At 49.3% G+C, this 20,204-nt stretch overlaps 1 protein-coding gene across 4 annotated transcripts in view; it reads left to right on the top strand.

Moving 5' to 3' along the window:
• Positions 1–20,204, top strand: part of TTC28 (tetratricopeptide repeat domain 28) — a 430,868-nt gene that overhangs the window by 250,532 nt on the left and 160,132 nt on the right. For all 4 annotated transcript variants that reach the window (XM_054006401.1, XM_054006400.1, XM_054006402.1 and 1 more), the window contains one exon: positions 18,517–18,664. In XM_054006401.1, coding sequence (XP_053862376.1) covers positions 18,517–18,664 — 148 coding nt within the window. The remainder of the gene's footprint in view (positions 1–18,516; positions 18,665–20,204) is intronic.

The raw sequence follows: 20,204 nt of genomic DNA, 5'->3' as shown, positions 1-20,204 counted from the left end.
ACTGTTCTTACTGTGGTCTTTGAATGCTGACAGGGGAGGTTGGCTAGGATAGTCTGCATTGGGGGATGGGAGACTGACCAACGGAGAATACCTGAGCATGTAACATGAGAACCCAGGAAGGGGTTAGAGGCCAGGTGACATCTTTGCCCGGGAAACTGAACAAAGGCTGTGGGATGGGTCGCTGAAGGAGGAGTTTCGGGAGTTGGCTGGTGCTATGGCTGGGAGGCAGACGGGGCTCTGACCTCCCAAGGGGACTGTGGTGCCTTGGGACCCCAAGATGGACCTAACTGAGGGGGGTCCTGTTGTCTGTGTCTGCAAGACCTGTCTTGGACTGTGTTCCTGTCATCTAAATAAACCTTCTGCTTTACTGGCTGGCTGAGAGACATGGTGAATCGCAGGAAGCCGGGGGTGCAGGGCCTTGTGTCCCCCCACACTCCGTGACAACTGGTGGTAGCAGTGGGATCTACTGCACCCCGTGGATGACGCTTCCTGCAGTAAGTGACTGGGGAGCAGTAAAAGAAGGGGGATCGATGGGGACCAGGTGGGCTGAAGAGTCAGAGAGAGATGGTTCAAGGGACGATTAACCCCTGGGAGTGTGTGACCAGAGAGAAGGACTTTTGCAGTAACAGAGTCCCCCGGGGGATCGCAGCGAGCGGTCCCGGGGCGGAGGAGTCTGCAGTTCGACCCTGGCAGAGAGGTGGTGACCTGAAGAAGGGCTGGAACACTAGGGGTCTCTCTGGAACGGTGGAAAGCGGAGAGCACAGGCCGGCGAGTGGCCAGCAGGAGGATGGATGCTAAACGCCTTAAGAGCGATCTGGTGGAGCTGTGCAGGCAGAGGGGGCTGCGCATTGGGAGGTCCACCAAAGAACAGCTCATTGCCCAGCTGGAGGAGAGGGATCGCTTGGATGAACCGAGCCCTGTCCCTGAGGGAAGCTGCCCGGTGGATGCAGCATGGGCCCCGGGGCCTGACATGGCTGGGAGGGGTCAGACTGCTGCCGAGGACATCCTGAGACCCTGCCTAACTATGCCTTGGGGAGGGGTTGGGGGAAGCCCAGCAAATACCGAGGGCACCCTGACCCCGGCGGCCAGCAGGGGATCGTCCCGGCGGAGCTCCCCGTCCCGGTAGCGGATGCGACTGGAATATGACAGGGAGCTGAAACTGAAAGAGTTCGAGTTAAGGCAGCAAGAACTGAAGCAGGAGCGGGAAGAGAAGGAGAAACAACGTCAGCATGAGCTGGAACTGGCCAGGCTGAGGAGTTGTGAGGCCCCGGCTGTGGTGAGTGAGGGAGGACCCAAGACTGCAAAGAGCTTTGATAAGTGTTTCCTCGCCCAGCGTAAGGAGGGGGAGGACATGGATACCTTCCTGACGGCCTTTGAGAACACCTGCGGGCTGCTCCAGGTTGACCCTGCAGACAGGCTCCAGTTTCTCATCCCCTCACTGGACTCCACAGCCAGGGAGGTATACAGCCAAGACGGGGGACGGAGACAGGGGACTAAGAACTGTTCAAAAAGGCCCTGCTCCGCGAGTGTGGGCTGACCCCTGAGATGTACCGGAAAAGGTTCCGGAGTCAGCATAAAACCCGTGAGGTCACATACCTACTACTAGCCAACCGGGCACAGGGGTATGCCCGCAAGTGGACAGCTGGGGCCCAAACTATAGAGGACCTGCTTGACCTATTCGTACTGGAGCACGTGCATGAGCAGTGCCCATCCGACCTGAGGCGATGGTTGATGGACCAAAAGCCAGAGAACCCGCAGCACGCAGGCCAGTTGGCCGACGAGTTTGTGAACAGTCGGGCAGGGGATAACAGGGAGGAGTCCCAAAGGAACAGGCCCGCCACAACGCAGAGAGAGAGTCAGCATGGGACCTCCCAGCGAGGAAATATGGAGAACCCCCACCAAAGGGGAACATCCAGCGTCAGGTCCATCCAACCCGCTCAAGGGGACACACGGGACATCGGCTGCTATCACTGTGGCCAGAGAGGCCACATATGGGCCCAGAGCCCCAGGCTCAGGGACAGACTGAGCACACCGAACCCAGAGAGGGTTGACTGGGTAGAGACCCGGCTGGGCGAGAGGCAGCATTCCCAGGGAAGGGGGGCTGGCAGAGTACCACCTGCTAAGGAGGGAGGAGAGCTCCAGGACAGCTCCTCTGGGGGGCTGGATGCTCCAGACTCAGGGTTTTTGGTTTATATGGTGGGCGTGGGGCTGTCCCCCCAGAGAGAGTACCTTGTTCCCCTGGAGGTGGATGGGAGGAAGGTCAATGGGTGAAAAAAGCCAATGCGGTCTTGGGATGCATTAGGCGAGGTATATCTAGTAGGGATAAGGAGGTCCTGCTTCCGTTGTATAAGGCGCTGGTGAGACCTCATTTGGAGTACTGTGTGCAGTTCAGGTCTCCCATGTTTAAAAAAGATGAACTCAAACTGGAACGGGTGCAGAGAAGGGCGACTAGGATGATCAGAGGAATGGAAAACCTGTCGTATGAAAGGAGACTAGAGGAGCTTGGGTTGTTTAGTCTGACAAAACGAAGGCTGAGGGGGGATATGATTGCTATCTTTAAATATATCAGAGGGATAAATACAAGGGAGGAAGAGGAATTATTCCAGCTTAGTACTAATGTGGACACAAGAACGAATGGATATAAACTGGCCGTGGGGAAGTTCAGGCTTGAAATTAGACAAAGGTTTCTGACCGTCAGAGGGGTGAAATATTGGAATGGCCTTCCGAGGGAAACGGTGGAGGCGAGGGACCTGTCTGGTTTTAAGATTAAGTTAGATAAGTTTATGGAGGGAATGGTTTAGTGGTAAAACATAGTAGCCAAGGAATACCAAGCAATGGTAGGTAAATAGTATAATGGCTAACAGGGGTCAGGCTACAGACTCTTGCCTACATGCTCGGGGTCTTACTGATCGCCATATTTGGGGTCGGGAAGGAATTTTCCTCCAGGGTAGATTGGCTGAGCCTCTGGAGGTTTTTCGCCTTCCTCCGCAGCATGGGGCAGGGATCACTAGCAGGAGGGTCTCTGCCGATTGAAGTCACTAAAACACAGGATTGGGGACTTCAACAGCAGAGTCCAGGGAAGGGGTAGGGACGGTTTTGTGGCCTGCAGCATGCAGGGGGTCAGACCAGATGATCATAATGGTCCCTTCTGACCTTAAAGTCTATGAGTCTATGATGTTGGGATACGGGTGCAGAGGTGACGCTGGCCCGGCCTGAGGTGATGGCCCCAGATCGGGTGGTGCCCGACACCTACCTGACCCTGAGGGGGGTGGGTGGGACCCTATTCAAGGTGCCTGTGGCGAGGGTACACCTGAAGTGGGGGCCAAGGAGGGCCCCAAGGACGTGGGGGTACACCCATATTTGCCCACTGAGGTGTTGATGGTGGGGGAACCTGGAGGACTGGCCAAGCAACCCCCAGGGTGCCCTGGTTGTGACCTGTAGTCAGAGCTGGCGAGGGGCACGGCGCCTTGGCCTTGGGGAGGGTGCCTTGCCCGAGGCGCAGGACCCTAACCCGGTGGGGAGGGAACACCCAGGGACATGGCTCAGGGAGGCTGCGGCTTCAGACCCAGCGCCGCGGTGAAAGAGAGCAGGTGGCCATCCCTGTCCTAGCTGCTGAGTTCCAGGCCGAGTTGCAGAAAGATCCCTCCTTGCGGAAGATGAGGGACCTGGCCGACCCCAGTGCGGTAGACCATGGGGAGAGGTGGCCAGAAAAGGTTCCTGTGGGAGAAGGGGTTCCTGTACCGAGAATGGGCTCCCCCAGGGAAAATGGAGTCAGGGGGGATCAGGAGACAGCTGGTGGTACCCCGGAAGTATCGCCGCCAGCTGCTGTACCGGGCCCATGACATTCCCCTCTCAGGGCACCAGGGAACCTGGCATACCCAGCAGAGGCTGCTACGGAGCTTTTACTGGCCTGGGGTCTTTGTTACTGTCCGACAGTACTGCCGATCCTGTGACCCCTGTCAGAGGGGGAGGAAGGCCCGGGACAAGGGGAAAACGGCTTTAGGACCCTTGCCCAGCATAGAGGAGCCTTTCCAGAGGGGTGGCCAAGGTTAAAAGGGGGGCTCTGAACCAAGAGAGCCCGAATCACAGACCTCCAGACTGGAACGCTGGGAGAAGACCCCAGCCCAGTTGGAACCCCAGGGATATTGGGGTGGGAAAAGGGCACAGGCCGAATAAACCTTCCCACATGCGAACTACGAGTGCCATCGAGCAGCACCCCTGACCTACGGGGGGGCGTGAAACTGGAAGGGCCTGGTGTAATTCTCACCAAGGAATCGGAGGGATGCTGGGGCATCCACGGGAATGGGGGTAGGTTCGAACTTCCCCGGGTCACTGCCTAAAGTGACCCCGCTCAGTTCGGTCTCGAAGGGGTGAGAGATGACATGAACTGGGACTGTTCTTACTGTGGTCTTTGAATGCTGACAGGGGAGGTTGGCTAGGATAGTCTGCATTGGGGGATGGGAGACTGACCTACCGAGAATACCTGAGCATGTAACATGAGAACCCAGGAAGGGGTTAGAGGCCAGGTGACACCTTTGCCCGGGAAACTGAACAAAGGCTGTGGGAGGGGTCGCTGAAGGAAGAGTTTCGGGAGCTGGCTGGTGCTATAGCTGGGAGGCAAACAGGGCTCTGACCTCCCAAGGGGGCTGTGGTGCCTTGGGACCCTAAGATGGACCTAACTGAGGAGGGTCCTGTTGTCTGTGCCTGCAAAACCTGTCTTGGACTGTGTTCCTGTCGTTTAAATAAACCTTCTGCTTTACTGGCTGGCTGAGAGTCATGGTGAATCGCAGGAAGCCGGGGGTGCAGAGCCTTGTGTCCCCCCACACTCCGTGACAGCTGTACTGTCTGAAACCAATCCATGCAGATAGACAATAAAGTAATCAGTGTAAAGAACAATTCCAGAATCTGTATTATACAGGGCATTTCAACAAATGATAGAAAACCCCTAATACATGTGTTTATTGTTTGGGTGGTGTAGTGACTGGTCCAGTTAGAAATAGGTAATAGAATAAGATACAAATTCTCAGCGTGCAGTTAAATGGACTGTAATGAACACAAAAAGCTGAAAAATACCAGCCCATATAGAAACTATTGTAATCAATAATGTGAACAGATCAAAGAGGAGCTGTGTGTGTGTGTAGAATTATCATTAAGAGACATTAACCCACAAAGCAGACTTCCAGCTTCTGCTCTAGCCCAGATCCCAGGCTTCTCCATAGAACTAGTGTTGCTGATCACCAAGGATCCTTCCTCACTTGTCTTTACAGTGTGCCATTGCAGCAGGTCAGCTCAGGAAAAAAGCAAAAAGCCATGTTCTTCGCCCATGAGTCAGATGCATTCTTTGGACTCAGCACAGGGCATTAGGCACAGACGTGATGTGTCGATCATTAGATGTCGTGTTTTATTGTATCATGGATAGTTGTGTTTTGTGTGTCTTTAAAAAGCTCATTGTGTGCTATGGAAACCTCATCTGTCCATCATTCTCAGTATCTGCTCCAGCATTTCAGGTTCTGTTACACTGTGGGAAAGATTAGCCCAGAATAATAAACGAGGGGATGCAGCTTTAAACCCCAGAAATAGGAACATGTGTGTCTGTTACTAATGCTAGTCACCTCAGAGAAACCCTTGATTGCAGAGCTCTCCCTCTTAGGGGTTTATAAATGTGTCAATCAGTGTTGATGTTTTCTTTGTCCAATGGCAACATGACTTAGCAGTAATTAGTATAGTAATTAGCCAATTAACAGAGTTATGACTTGGGATCTGGTTTCCCTTAATTAGCACTTAGTCAGTTTGCATCACTGGAGAGCAGGATTTGCTGGTTTGGAATTTAGGTGACATCATTTGGCAATAACAAGTTAATTAGCATGTTAAGGAAACAGCTTCTGGCTCAAGTCTTTGTCAGATGCAGGTTTGCCTATGGTTAGAAAGTTGTGTTTGTCAGGCAAAAAGCAGTTTTACTCACTTTGGGGCGGAGATGAAAGGCGCGATGTACAAACTGTAGTAAGAACCCCATAGAATTTCAAACCAAGGTGGAAAATAAAATGGGTTTGGGGTGGAGATTAGGGTGAGAAAATGCAAGTCTGATAAACGAGGACACAGAGGAAGCCCTAGTGGAGAAGGAAGGATGGTTACCTCACTCTGTGTGGGGTGGGTATCTCACAAAGCAAGGATCGACATACTGTCTTGAGCCTTTGTGCCTCACTGTGAGAGTGGTCTCCGTTATAGGACCAGTGCTGTGCAGAGAGTGACCACTCTCTAAAGGCACATGTGCCACAGCAGCTTCCCCAAAAGAAAGAATTTAACTGATTTATTTGTGTACAAAACATCAGCTATGGACTAGTTGCACCAAATGCCTCCTGTATCGTCTCTACAGCTCAACTCCACTGCACTCTATAGAATGTGTGCGTTAACTGGAGGTGAACTTTGGAGATGAGAACAATTGCCCAGTGGACTGAAAAATGACTGACACTGTGAGACTGGGACATACTCTCTGATTCCCCAAAGCCATGGATTTCATTGAAGAAAATTCTGTCACTCAGGACCAGTAGTTTTGCCTCTAAGTTGAAAACTGATTTCCAGTAGTCTTGCCCCAATGTGGTGCCTAAGCTGAATGCCGCTGCAGCATCCCTGGGACGCTGCACCTGCATGCATCACTTTGTTGGGGGGAGTGGTGCCATGTGCAACACAGACTCTGGCTGGGGGGGGCCATATGATCCTTTCTCAGCCAGTGAGTAGCCAGTCCATAGATGGAAAAACTATTGCCCAAATAGGAAGGCAATAACGCCAAACTCTTCCTGGTCTCAAGACCCTGTGACAGCCTTTTGGATTGTGTTTGCAAGCAGTGATACCCATGAACAAACATGCACCCAACCAGGGCCGGCTTTAGGAAGTGCGGGGCCCGATTCGAACAGTTTCGACGGGGCCCCGACAGGGATGACTAAAAAAAAAAAATCCACGTTAACAAAAACACGTGGGGCTTGTACTCACTAGGCCATGCTCCTAGTCTTTGGCGGTGGGTCCTTCACTCGCTCCGGGTCTTCGGCGGCACTGAAGGACCCGCCGCCAAAGTGCCGCCAAAGACCCGGAGCAAGTGAAGGACCCGCTGCCAAAGACCTGGAGTGCCGCCGGGTGAGTAAAAATTAAAAAGGTGCCTCTAGCCAGGGAAGGGATTCTCTGCTACTTGCCCCCCACTCTGGGCGACCCTGCCACTGGGCGCGGCGCCCTCTTAAGCGCGGGGCCCGATTCGGGGGAATTGGTGGAATTGGCCTAAAGCTGGCCCTGCACCCAACCATGCTAATATGGGGGGAGTTATAACCAAGCCAAGGCCAAGTTTCAGCCCAGAGCAGGATTTTTATGGTCTGTTATATGGGTATTATTCATGGTAGCAGGTGCTGTTAGGAGAGGTGCCCTGACAGAAATTTGAGAGGGCACATGGAGAGGTGATGGAGAAGTCACTGAGAACTGGCTAGGCTCACTTTCATTCATTTGTATTTCTTCAATGCAGAGGATGAGTCATTTCAGAGCAGGAATATAGACTGGGTAAGGAAGACCCCTCAAATGTTAGAGCCTTCCCACATTAACTGCGAGATGTGTTTACATATAGAACCTTTTAGACCACTGAGAAATGTAGGAAGAAAGGAACGTGTTAATTTCGTAATGTAAATAGCACCTTTTACAATTCTTGCAGCTGGTGTGCATAGGCAAAGCAGCATGAAGGGGTCATGTGTCAAGTGTATACTGGAGACTCATTGCCAGATTGATTTGATGTACATTAATATTTGGATATTAAGATATCTGTTTATATTCAGATCTAAAGTAAGCACTTAACAGTGCTGTAATCCCCTCAGATGGCTCAGAAATAACTGGAAGGGATAAAATTGCTGGGCCTCTTTTTTGTTTTTGTTAAAGGTACATTTACAGTTGTCAGGTCTGCTGCTTTGTTGTTCATCCCAATTGTTTGCTTTAAGCAAAACAAAAAACTTATGTTTCCCAACAGTAGGGCGGTTCTGCTGCTGTAACTGTTCATGTTGCTTAAAAATTTGATTTGTTTTTCTTTATGTTGGCTCTTGCTTGTTATATTTAAACTATTTCTCTAGTAAATCTCATTCCAATCAAGAGAGTCTTTTTTACAAGGACATCCTGGCAAATGAAAACAGTGCAGCATGCACTGAAATTCAAGCCCCTGGTTTTATAATGTAAGCTATCACTTGTTCTGCTGTGTGAATGACTCACATTGGAAACTAGAAGAGTCACCTACCATTCATATTAGAAGCAGTCAGAACTATTGATTTTTATCTTCAATTAGAGATGTTAGTTGTTAGTTTATTGCTTAGCGACCAGTATTTGTTCTTCTGTATTCTTGTCCTGCTAGCCACACGGGTATGGTAGCTATTTTAATCAAAATCAGCATATTCTAAAATAAGAGATTCAGAAGAAATACAGGAAAGGAAATTGCTAATAATCAAATTAAACCATTAGAATTAGTCACTCATTCTAAAGGGAGCTGGTTGCGATCCCTGTATTTAGGTTGCTTAACATCTTTCATTATAAAAGATTTTTTTATCACTCCCCCTTAAAAAAAAAAAAAAAAAAAAAAAAAAAGTTCTCATATCCCCATTGTTTGCAACAGGCCTTTTCTATCTGGTAGGGCAGAAGTGCTTTGGCTTGACAAGTTGTTAGTCCGTTAGCTCAAGTGAAAGCAGCCTGTGCCTCAGTGTTGGAAGTTCCAGGTTCAACCTCTGATGGTGATGCATGATTTGGGGAGGTGGGATGTTCCACATAATAGGGTTGGTCTTTATCCTTTTCAAAAACACACACACACACACCCCACACATCACCATCGAAAAACCCCACCTGCTAGGAAGCTACATTAAAAATGCACATTAAAAGAACATTATTTAGGTTGCAAAGTCAAGCACTTGAAAGTTAGGAAGTGCCAGATTTATAACTGTCCATGCAATCTTAATTCTGTCCCTGGTGCATATATCTTATGATACAGTCTTTAATTACACAATCAATTACATTTTTCCCCCCATGAGACCATACCTCATTCAGTGCACAGGGTGCACACACAAAGAATTAAGATTGCGCAGTCAACCCTAAAATCTAGCACTTCCTAACTCTCAAGTGCTTGACTTTGCAACCTAAATAACATTGTTTTAACAAAATGTCTATGTATGTAACTAGAAGTATAAATAAATAAAAGTAAAATGGTTCATGCATAGCACTTGTTTTTGCCTCAGATCAAGGTCCAAAGCCAGTCATGTGGAAATGCAATTTGTTTTGCGGTTTTAGAATACATTGTATTTCCACATTCTGCTTCTCCGTCTCAGTTCATTGTGGCACCAGCACTGTGCATGTGTGACTTACTGGAGTTTGTGATCAGAATGTAGAGATGTAGGATGTTTCACAGCTGTTGTACACATCATTATATCTGTTGTTCAGGACATTTTTGAAAAAAGTCAGCACAGTTAGTCTTGAATATTAATGGACTCAGCTGCAACCTGGTGAAAGTGATTTGACGTTTACCAGAGAAATTGCAAACATATCCAGTGTGTCTTCTGTGTTTACTTAAGTGAATTCATATTTTTGGAAATGATCAGTACTCCTTGCATAAGATGCCAATAAAAATGGGGTTAGTATATCAGCTAATGACATATCCAGTCTGTATCTTTAGTTGTGTTGAGCTTCTAAAACTGGTTTCCATTACCAGCACAGCATCTCCTGAAAGGAGATTTGAATTGTTAATGGCGTTTCAGTTCTGTATCGACAACTGAGCTCTTCTCAGCCTGTTAGTAAAGCAGCATTTATTTACCCTCTGTTGCTGCTGCTTCCTTAGCACTACATCCATGATGCTCTAGGAAGGCATTGCCAGTCGGTTGTTTCACTGATTAATGAGCGCTCCTCTCTCCTCTGGGCGGGCACTAAGGAGCAAGCTGCAAGTGACCTCCAGCATCACTCTGGAGTAAGAGGCAATATTAGGGAAATATGTGCAAATTGTCAGGAGACAATCAGTTGACTCCAGGGTAAGAAATGTGCAGGGGAGGAGGAGGAGAGAGGCTTGTTCAATTAATCATTACCCCAAGCTGTGTCGAGGTTATGCGCAGTGCTGAAATAAATCTCTTTGTTCCAAACACAGAAGAAAATGGGCTAATGGTTTATGCCCCAATTGGCCTATTTAGTTACAGTGACAGTTGCGTAAATAGTGTGACAAACCCAGTGGGGAAGTTGAGCCTCTGGTGTGGGCATCCTGTCTTGAACAAAACCTGACTCTCTGGCTGTGAGGACTGTCAGCTGGGGTGAGATGGAGCTGTGATCATGTCTGTGTGTCAGCCCCTCCACCTGGGCAGCCTCCCAGGGCTATTGGGAGACTTTGTTCAGCAGGCAGTGTTGATAAAGCACTTCAGGGCCCTGCCGGAGGGGAAGCTCTAGAAAGAGGCAATGTTTCACTATTAAATATTTCATCGTTTTGCTACCGTTAAAGTACAGTGCTGTCTGTAGGAATCTCTGCAGAGCTGGGGGCAGAATCATCCCTACCCCAAAAAGATATGATGGAAGTAGAGGGATTCAGAGATGAGAAACAAGGATTAGGGTCAGGGCTGGCCCCAGGGAAAATGGCACCCTGGGCAAACTTGCATTTTGGTGTCCTTAGCCCTGTGGGCTCCCCAGGCTCCCCACCCTCCCTTCACCCCTAATCCCTGTACTGTGCCCCTTTCGCCCCTACACAGGGTGATCAGATAGCAAGTGTGAAAAATTGGGATGGGGTGGGGGAGGTAATATGAGCCCATTTAAAAAAAAAAAAAAAAAAAAAAAAAAAGCAGCCCCAAATATTGGGACTGTCCCAATAAAATCGGGACATCCGGTCACCCTACCCCTATGCCTGCTCCCCCTCCTGTGCCCCTAATCCCTACACTCCCTTCACTCCTAACCTCTGGCCCCTCCTGTACCTTAACCCCTAGACTGTGCCCCCTTCACCCCCCATCCCTGGACCTCCCTCCTGCATCCCAAACCCCAATCCCTGTGCCCCCTTAACCCCATCCCTACACCTCCCTCCTGCACCCCAATCCCTGCACCTTTCTCCTGCACCCCAAACCCCAATCCCTGCACCTCCCTCCTGCACCCCAGCCCCTACATTGTGCCCCCTTGACCCCAATCCCTGCACCTCCCTCCTGTCCCTAACCCCTACACTGTGCCTCCTTCACCCCAATCCCTGCACCTTCCTCCTACACCCCAACCCTTGCACTGCGCCCCCTCACCCAAACTGCTGCCCCCTCCTGTGCCCCAATCCATGCCCCCTTCTGCACCCCAACCACTGCACTGCACCCCCTTTGCCCTAACCCCTGAATCCCCCCCCCTGCACCCATGTGGGAAAACTGACCTGGATGCACGAAGCAGCTGGCATTGCTGCTCGCTCCGCTCCCCCCTTGGCCTCCTCTGCCCTGCACACCCCTAGGGGGCTGTGATGGGGGGACCGAGAAGCAACATCAGCGCTCCCTGCATCCAGGTCACTTTCCCCACCTGGGCTGGGTAAGGAGAGGGCAGGAGGGCAGAAGCTCCTGATGCTCGCCTCACAGCACAACCCAGGTGGAGAAGGGAGTGCTGGTGTGTGTGTGTGAGAGAGAGAGAGAGAGGGCGTGTGAGTGTAGGAGCGGACTGTCTCTTTAAGAAAGCACTCAGGATCAGGAACCTGAAGGTTTGTTCAAACACAAGCGATTGCTCACAGCTCCTGGACCCACAGAAGCAGCAGCATACCCCGATTCCCCCTGTCCCATTACCCCAGCTCAATGGAGACCGGGTACACGGGCAGGGCGGAGGGGGACACCCCGACATTGCTGTGCAGGGGGTGTGTAGGCTAGACAGGAGGACGCTCCCAGTCCTTAGCAGCATGGCCGGGGGCAGCTCCGAGGAGAAACGGAGGGGGGTGGGACAGGAGCAGCAGCGGCTGCACAGGGCAGTGGAGCGGGGAGAGGCACCCTTGCTCCGGAGGAGTCACCTGGCTGGTCCTCCAGCTGCCCCTCTGCAGCTTTGATCCCTCCACCCTCTCTAGATGCTGCTGCTCGCCTGCCTGCCATTTCCGTCAGCCTGGCTCTCGGCAGGTCAGGTGGGAATCAGGCAAAGGCTGGCCCTAATAAGGCCATGAAAAAGTCCTCAAGTGAAGAGATTGAAAAGATTGGGAATGGTTACCTCAGAGATGAATAAAAGGGAACATGATAAATGCATACGAGCCAGTGAATGGAAGAGAGAAGGGAGACCAGGCGCTGGTATTCATCCTGCCTCTCAGTACAAGATCAGGGACTCAATCAATGACATTGAAAGGTGGCAGATAAAAAACATGCAATTAGTCTACGGAACTCACTGCCACAGGATATCATTGAGGCCAAGAACTTAGCAGGATTGAAAAAAGAATTGGCATTTATGTGGGTAACACAAGTGTGCAGCATTTTAATGATAAAAATACCAACACGTGAGTTTTGGAAAGAATTTAAACCCTCCTGGCTCAGGCCGTGGGCCACCCTCTGACCACTGAAGGTTAGGAGGAAGCTTCCCAGGGGACAGATTACCCCACATTTGTCTATGGCAGGTTCTTTTACCTTCCTAGGAAGCATCTGGCCCTGGCCGCTGTTGGAGATGGGATTTGGATTGCGTGGACTTCTAGTCTGATCCAGTGTGACAGCCTCTATGTTCCTAGAAAATCTGGTGCAGATCTTGGCAGCAGGAGCAGTATTACACCCAGGGTTGGGACCAGCAGGGCCACAGCTCCGAGAACACCTGCAGTTTTTCCACTGACTCATTCTTTTGTAGCACTTCATTCTGTAGCTGGTTTAAGCTAGGTGGAAGGAATCAATAGGATTTCCACCTGGATCACTGGTAAATAAAAGCATCCTATTTGTAGTAACGAAGAGAGCATGCTTGTGCTCATCACATAACCTAACAAAAATGAGTCAATTACAAAGAAATGGGAAGATTCTCTCCAGCTCGAGGACTGGAAAATAGCCTCTTGTCTCATTTCTTCAGCTGTGACTGCTGGCTCCTTGCTTTTCCCGTCCCTGTCCTCTTCCAAAATGTGATTCATCCTATGTCCTGTTTGCAGATTTTCCCTCAATGTGGTGCCTTCAATCCAGCCCTGAAATAACTTCTGAATGTGTCTGCTTAGGGAAGAAGTAGAAGATGCCAAATGCTTTGTGTGGAAAGGGTGCTGTATGAGCTAGGGACTGCCGAGGGAGGAGGGTTACAGTGAGTAATGTATCCAGAAAACCATTCTGAAATTATGATGTATAGAGTTTTTGTTTCTGGTCTCTGAGTGCTGTTGGCACTAAAATTAAGTGGCTTCCAAAAGGACTTCTAGGAAGAAGCTCTTTCTAGACGGGACAAGGTGGGATTACTTTCATAACGGATGGTTTGAATTACATTCCATTGCTTGTAACACTTGTGCTCACCCCACTTTCTTCTGTTGTCCACACTTGCTGTGTTATGTCTCATTTGGGCCATGAGACCCTCCTGGCAGGGACTGTCTCTGTCCTGGAGTGCCGTGTAAACATAAATAGCAGAATGGAGGCACAGCTTCTTAACAGCCTAATTTCCTGCTACTGTAGCTGCTCCGGAAGCTCTTGGAGGAGGCCATTGGGGAGCATAGTGTGGGACACTCTCCTTTCTCCTGGTTGCTCTCGGAGCACTCGGGGCAGCTTGGTCCTTCTCCCTTGAGGCCACGGTTCCTTACTTCCTTGACACTGGCCATCCCATTTTCGGTTGGACTTCTAGTTGAGAATTGGAAATTATTGAGGCCTCATCTGTCTGGTTCATCCCATTCTGTTCCCCATTGTTTCCCTCCCTGGGACACGTGAACAATGGCTGCCACACCTGCAGTTTGACAGTAGCCAGGAGTCGGTTCACTGAGACAGAATTCAACTGTGTGATGACTGCGTGTGTGTGAGATCCCATGCGTCCTGCACCATCTGGTTCCCTTCCAGGTGTCAAATCATGGTAAGCAAGAAGTGGGGCAGAGGTGGAACGCCTGGGGGTCGATGAGGCCTGATTTAGCTGTAGTGCTGTGGCTGGCAGCGTGTTTGCTAGAGCGTGTGCAGGCATTTAGTGAGTCCGTTGTCCTGAGGGTGGATACTGCAATAAGATCCTGGATCACAATTCAGTACAAGTCAAGTGATTCTATTCAGACCTGGGCTGGCAGCCTCGTTCTTTATCAAACACATACAGCACTCTGTTCCCCAAGTTATTACTGGGTTCCTCAGCCCACACACACTACAAACACGTCTGTGCACAAGAATCCCCAGGCCAGCTGTCTAACCATACTATTCTGCTAAACCTCGTTAAACAATCTGCCCTTCTCCTCCACGGCCTCTCTCCCCTGCCAATAGTTAAGGTTTCTGTGTAAACAGAAGCCATTTTCTTGGTCCCTTCACTCATGCAGCAAGGTCACAGTCCAGTTGATGTGACACAGCCACACTGGCTTACAAGGTGTCTCTGGTTACTGTGCCCCTTCAGAGCCAAACTGCCCAGGTATAAGCTCCTGCATACTCCATCCCTGCATGTAATCAAGCTGTACAGAAGGGAAACTGAGGCTGTGTCTATACTATGGAGATTATGTTGGCATAAATCCATATTGTAGATGCAGCCTACAGTGACCGAACAGGTTTTTCCATTGGTGTAGGAACGCCACCTCCCTGAAGAACATTAGCTACATCAATAGAAGCATTCTACTGTCAACATAAATGCATCTGTGCTGCGGATTAGGTCAGCATAGCAGTGTTCGTTAGGGGTGTGTTTTTTCCTTCACCCTTGACTGACATAGAATCATAGAAGATTAGGGTTGGAAGAGACCTCCGGAGGTCATCTAGTCCAACCCCCTGCTGAAAGCAGGACCAACCCCAACTAAATCATCCCAGCCAGGGCTTTGTCAAGCGGGACCTTAAAAACCTCTAAGGATGTAGATTCCCCCACCTCCCTAGGTAACTCTTTCCAGTGCTTCACCACCCTCCTAGTAAAATAGTTTTTCCTACTATCCAGCCTAGATTTCCCCACTGCAACTTGAGACCATCCAGAGCTCCATCCTTTTTGGAACCCCCCTTTAGGTAGTTGAAGGCTGCTATCAAATCCCCCCCTCATTCTTCTCTTCTACAGACTAAATAAGCCCAGTTCCCTCAGCCTCTCCTCATAAGTCATGTGCTCCAGCCCCCAATCATTTCCGTTGCCCTCCGCTGGACTTTCTCCAATTTGTCCACATCCCTTCTGTAGTGGGGGGACCAAAACTGGACACAGTACTCCAGGTGCGGCCTCACAAGTGCCGAATAAAGGGGAATAATCACTTCCCTCAATCTGCTGGCAATGCTCCTACTAATACAGCCCAACATGCCATTGGCCTTCTTGGCAACAAGGGCACACTGCTGACTTGTATCCAGCTTCTCGTCCACTGTAATCCCCAGGTCCTTTTCTGCAGAACTGCTTCCTAGCCAGTTGGTCCCCAGCCTGTAGCGGTGCATGGGATTCTTCCTTCCTAAGTGCAGGACTCGGCGCTTGTCCTTGTTGAACCTAGTCAGATTTCTTTTGTCCCAATCCTCCAATTTGTATAGGTCACTCTGGACCCTATCCCTACCCTCCAGCATAGCTACCTCTCCCCCCAGTTTAGTGTCATCCGCAAACTTGCTGAGGGTGCAATCCATCCCATCATCCAGATCATTAATAAAGATGTTGAACAAAACCGGCCCCGGGACCGATCCCTGGGGCACTCCGCTTGATACCAGCTGCCAACTAGACATCGAGCCATTGATCACTACCCGTTGAGCCCAACAATCTAGCCAGCTTTCTATCCATCTTATAGTCCATTTATCCAATCCATACTTCTTTAACTTGCTGCTTGCAAGAATACTGTGGGAGACCGTATCAAAAGCTTTGCTAAAGTCAAGGTATATCACATCCACTGCTTTCCCCATATCCACAGAGCCAGTTATCTCATCAGAGAAGGCAATCCGGTTGGTCAGGCATGACTTGCCCTTGGTGAATCCGTGTTGACTGCTCCTGATCACCTTCCTCTCCTCCAAGTGCTTCAGGACCTGCTCCATGATTTTTCCAGGGACTGAGATGAGGCTGGCTGGTCTGTAGTTCCCCAGATTCTCCTTTTTCCCTTTTTTAAAGATGGGCACATAACCATGTTGACCTAATTTTTAGGTGTAGACCAAGCCTAAATGAGAGTGTGGGAAACAGAGATCCCAAAGTGTGCATCATGCTTCACAAGACAATGCACTCAGTGCTCTGAGACCACACAGTGGGTGTCCACTGCATGCCCCACACTCCTTGTTCCTGGGGTTTCCTCTTTGATTTAAATCATCATGCCTGTAATCTAATTAACACGGAACTGGGTTTCCAGTACAGTTGCCTGTTTGGTTCAATAAGAACACATTTGTACTGAAGGTTAATGAAATGAATTTTGCCTCCATCTAATTCATTTAAAATTATAGAACCAATCAATGCTTGCTAATGGAAAATAGATTAAATATTCATGTCTATAAATTTCCCATGTCATTTTTGATTTTCTTAATCTTTACCTCCATGGTCTGGGTTCTGAAGGTGCGTGAAAGCCCTAATGAAAAGTCGTTTTGGATATTAATTGCAGATCTATCCAGTTTAAGTAAAAAAGACTTCCACGTGTGTCTACTTAATGTACCTTGAATACAGGATTAGTTTCTATTACAAATGGGAAGGAATAGCAGCCTGGGGCCTGCCCATGAGTGCAGGGAGAGCCTGTGGCTGAAGGCCCTCAAGAGCCAAAGCCAAGAGTGGAGCTGACAGGGCAGTATTCTGTTCGTACAGCAGTTGTTGTCTTTTTAAGAGGGTTTTCTCTTACCATAACTGTGCTTGCTGTGCTTAACTCCCTCCAGAGACTTGGCAGTGCAGTGAATGTGGCAGAGCTTGCAGCAAGGAGAGATTTACTGGAGAGGACAATAAAGGGTTATCTGTGAACAGTGAAGCTTTTGTAAAATCTAGTTGAAGCTCCTGAATTATTAACGCAATCAGCATGCAGACATAAAAGTTACAAATACACTTTCATTTTATAAGTGAATGTTAGACATCAGAGTCCTTGTTCCCTTACCCACCAGCTCCCAAGCACAGAGCTTCATGTTTTCTCTGGGAGAGGCACTGACATTGCTAACCCTTTGTTAAGGCAGGTTTTTCCTGCTACTGTGTGTGTGTCTGTGATCTTAGCACCTCTGGCTGGGAACGTACAGAACCTGGAATTGCCAGTGGGAACTATTTGCAGCTGCACATTGATGCACTTGTTGGTTTGGGACTGCAAATGAGTGGTGAGGAGGTGTTGGATTTATTTTTAAAGCATTGCAACTTCCCTTGAATGTCAGTGAGGCAGAGGTATGTTTGCTGCGACTCTTCTGCTGTAGCCTCTGGGGAGACTTGCAGAAAACGTGAAATGGAAAAAGTAAAGCAAAATGTCTGTAAACATATTAAAAATGAAGAGTGTCTGTGTTCAGCGGGTGGAAGTGCCTGTCAGAGTTAGTCTTCTAAGTGCAGACAGACACAGCTCTCTGCTGCCTGCTCAACCCACCTCTACCAAAACATCTGCATAATGCTGTAGTCACTGTATCAGAGGGGTAGCCGTATTAGTCTGTATCCACAAAAACAATGAGGAAGTGGGTTTTCTACCCACGAAAACTTATGCCCAAATAAATCTGTTAGTCTTTAAGGTGCCACCGGACTCCTCGTTGTTTTTGTAGTCACTGAGGTTCACCCAGAAGATCAGCAGACTCCAGTGCTGCCAGGCTGGGTGAGGAGTAGGAGGGTGAATTCCGGAGTCAGTTACTCAATGAATCTGAATATAGAATCATTCTCTGATCATTGATGAGTGAAAATTACAAAATGTAATTAACAATGAACGTGCTGACATGTCACTGGTGGTGATGGAGGCAAGGGAAGTGAACATAGGGCATGCCTCCTGAACTCCACTGAACTGGGATGGTGGAGGAGGTAGGCTGAATGTGCATACAGAGGGAAGGAGAGGTTTCTGATCGGATGCTCTGGGCAGTGATTTTATTGCAATTGTGTCTTCGAGATTTTTGGTCTCTGTTAATACAAAGTTCTTGTTGGGCGGTGAAGCTCGGGTCTTGTTGGCAGGAGTGAGAGATGAGGATCTCCACTCACAAGCTTTGCGAGCCAGGCGGTTAAAAAGAAATGAGCAGCCATTTGGGGAGGAGGGGGAGCCAGTTCTGAGGGAAAACCTTTATTTTAAATGATTGTAACTTTGGCTTTAGACTCCAGAGCAACATGTGAGAATTGTCTGTGTGGGCTGGGTGAGCCTTTCCTCAGCTCTGTGGGGATTCAGGAACCAAACTACCGCTTTAGAATTGCCAATATTGACCTGACCTGAAAGTGCTGCAGGGAAACCTGAGCATGTTCTTGCAGCCCCTATATTCCCCAGCACTAGCTCCCTGGTCATGTATGTTTGGGCTCCGTGATCGCATCAGTTCAATAACTCGCCTCTTTCCTTTGGGCTTGCAGGCGTACTTCCGACAGGGTGTTGCCCTTCAGTACCTTGGACGCCATGCAGACGCACTGGCAGCATTTGCATCTGGGCTGGCTCAGGATCCCAAGAGTCTGCAGCTTCTTGTTGGGATGGTGGAAGCCGCCATGAAATCCCCCATGCGAGGTAAGCAAAGTGACCGGTGTCCAGGGCACGGCAGTTATGCTGGCTGCAAGCATGAATGGACAGCAGTGCTAAGGGATCAGCATTTCCGAGGAAGGGAGGAAGCTGATTTCAGTTGGAAGCTGATGCTGAGTCCACACTTGAGGGAGGAGGAAACCTGTGTAAGTGATGAGGGGCAGATAATAGGCGTTTTACATCTTCCATTTGGTCACCTGCTGCTGGGCTCTCTCAGATGGGAAACCAAACTAGATGAGCCTCTTGTCTGATTCAGTGGGGCAGGGAGGTAGGGATGTTGGAAGAGGGGGGGCTTTGGTCTTGTCTGGTGAGGCAGAGATACTGGAATAGGTATGGCCTGATCTAGAACAGCAGTTCTTGTGTTCCTGTGAAGTCCGGCTGTGCTACCTGGGAGTTAATGCATGGCTAACATCTCTGAAAAGGCTGAACTGGCCACCCAGAACTGGTATTCTCCAGTCAGGGGAACACACGCATTCTCATCTACTAGAGGTCAAACACCTTATCCCTTGTGAAATTCTCCTTTTCCACACACAAGTGTGTAATGTTTCGCAAGTATTCCCAGTACAACTGCGGCAGATCACAGCCTCCCTGGAACTGTTTCAGTGCAAGGGCAGACTGGAAACATAGGCTTTGCAGCAGCACCGGCTCTGTTGACCCTCCCAGTGTGATCACAGTATTGCTGTACCTGTGTGCCCCTTAAGCTCTGCAAGAGCTCTGGCACTTGGGTAAACAGCTTTGTGAAATCCTAGGTACCCAGCAGGGCCCCGCAGAAGTTTTTGCTCATTTTTCACGTCTCTCAGAACAAAGCCCCAGAAGAGGCAGATGACCAGGCTGCTAATTCACTTTTATCCTTGACCAGTATGGAGATGGCTTGGAGCATTTGATGCTTTCAGCCCCCATGTCGTCTTGCCTCCCCTGTATATAACATCCCCACTTCCAGGGGTGGGAATTTCACTCTCCTGAAGGGGAGCTCCCTCACTGCACTGTTTCTAATCAGTTTGGTTGCATGCACTTTGCTGGAGTGGTTTAATGGCATTTCCCAGTGGGGAGCATGGAGCGGATCAGCTCTGACTCTCAGCAGACGCTGCAGGAAGCTTTGGAATTTAGGGGCCAAACAGAGCTGAAATATGGGGAAAAAAAATTACAGTTTCCCTTTCACAGTGTTTTCTTGTCATCTTCCCAAATGAATTCATTTGGATTTTTTTCTATGTAGCAAATACCTTATGAGGATAATTTCACCTATTCTATCCTGCGATGTTGCTGCTGCCTAGAATATTGCCATAAATACAACATCAGGTTCATCCTTCTCTTTGCTTTGTAGTAATTTGTTTTGATAAGTGAGACAATCTGCTGCATGCCTCGATATTAGCCGTGAGCTCCTTCCGTCCGTATGGCGCACACCGTGCTCTCACCAGGCTGCAGTGCCTGTACGTGCCTGAGAGTTAGGAGACTCTACAGCTCTTCAGCATTTGGTAGCTCTTTTGTGAACTGCCTCCAACCTGTAAATATCATTGTGGTGTTGAAGTGC

Source organism: Malaclemys terrapin, chromosome 16, assembly GCF_027887155.1.
Source record: "Malaclemys terrapin pileata isolate rMalTer1 chromosome 16, rMalTer1.hap1, whole genome shotgun sequence".
Taxonomy (NCBI): Eukaryota; Metazoa; Chordata; order Testudines; family Emydidae; genus Malaclemys; species Malaclemys terrapin.
Note: the sequence above shows the minus strand (reverse complement) of the source record. Positions and strands in the feature narration are given on the sequence as shown.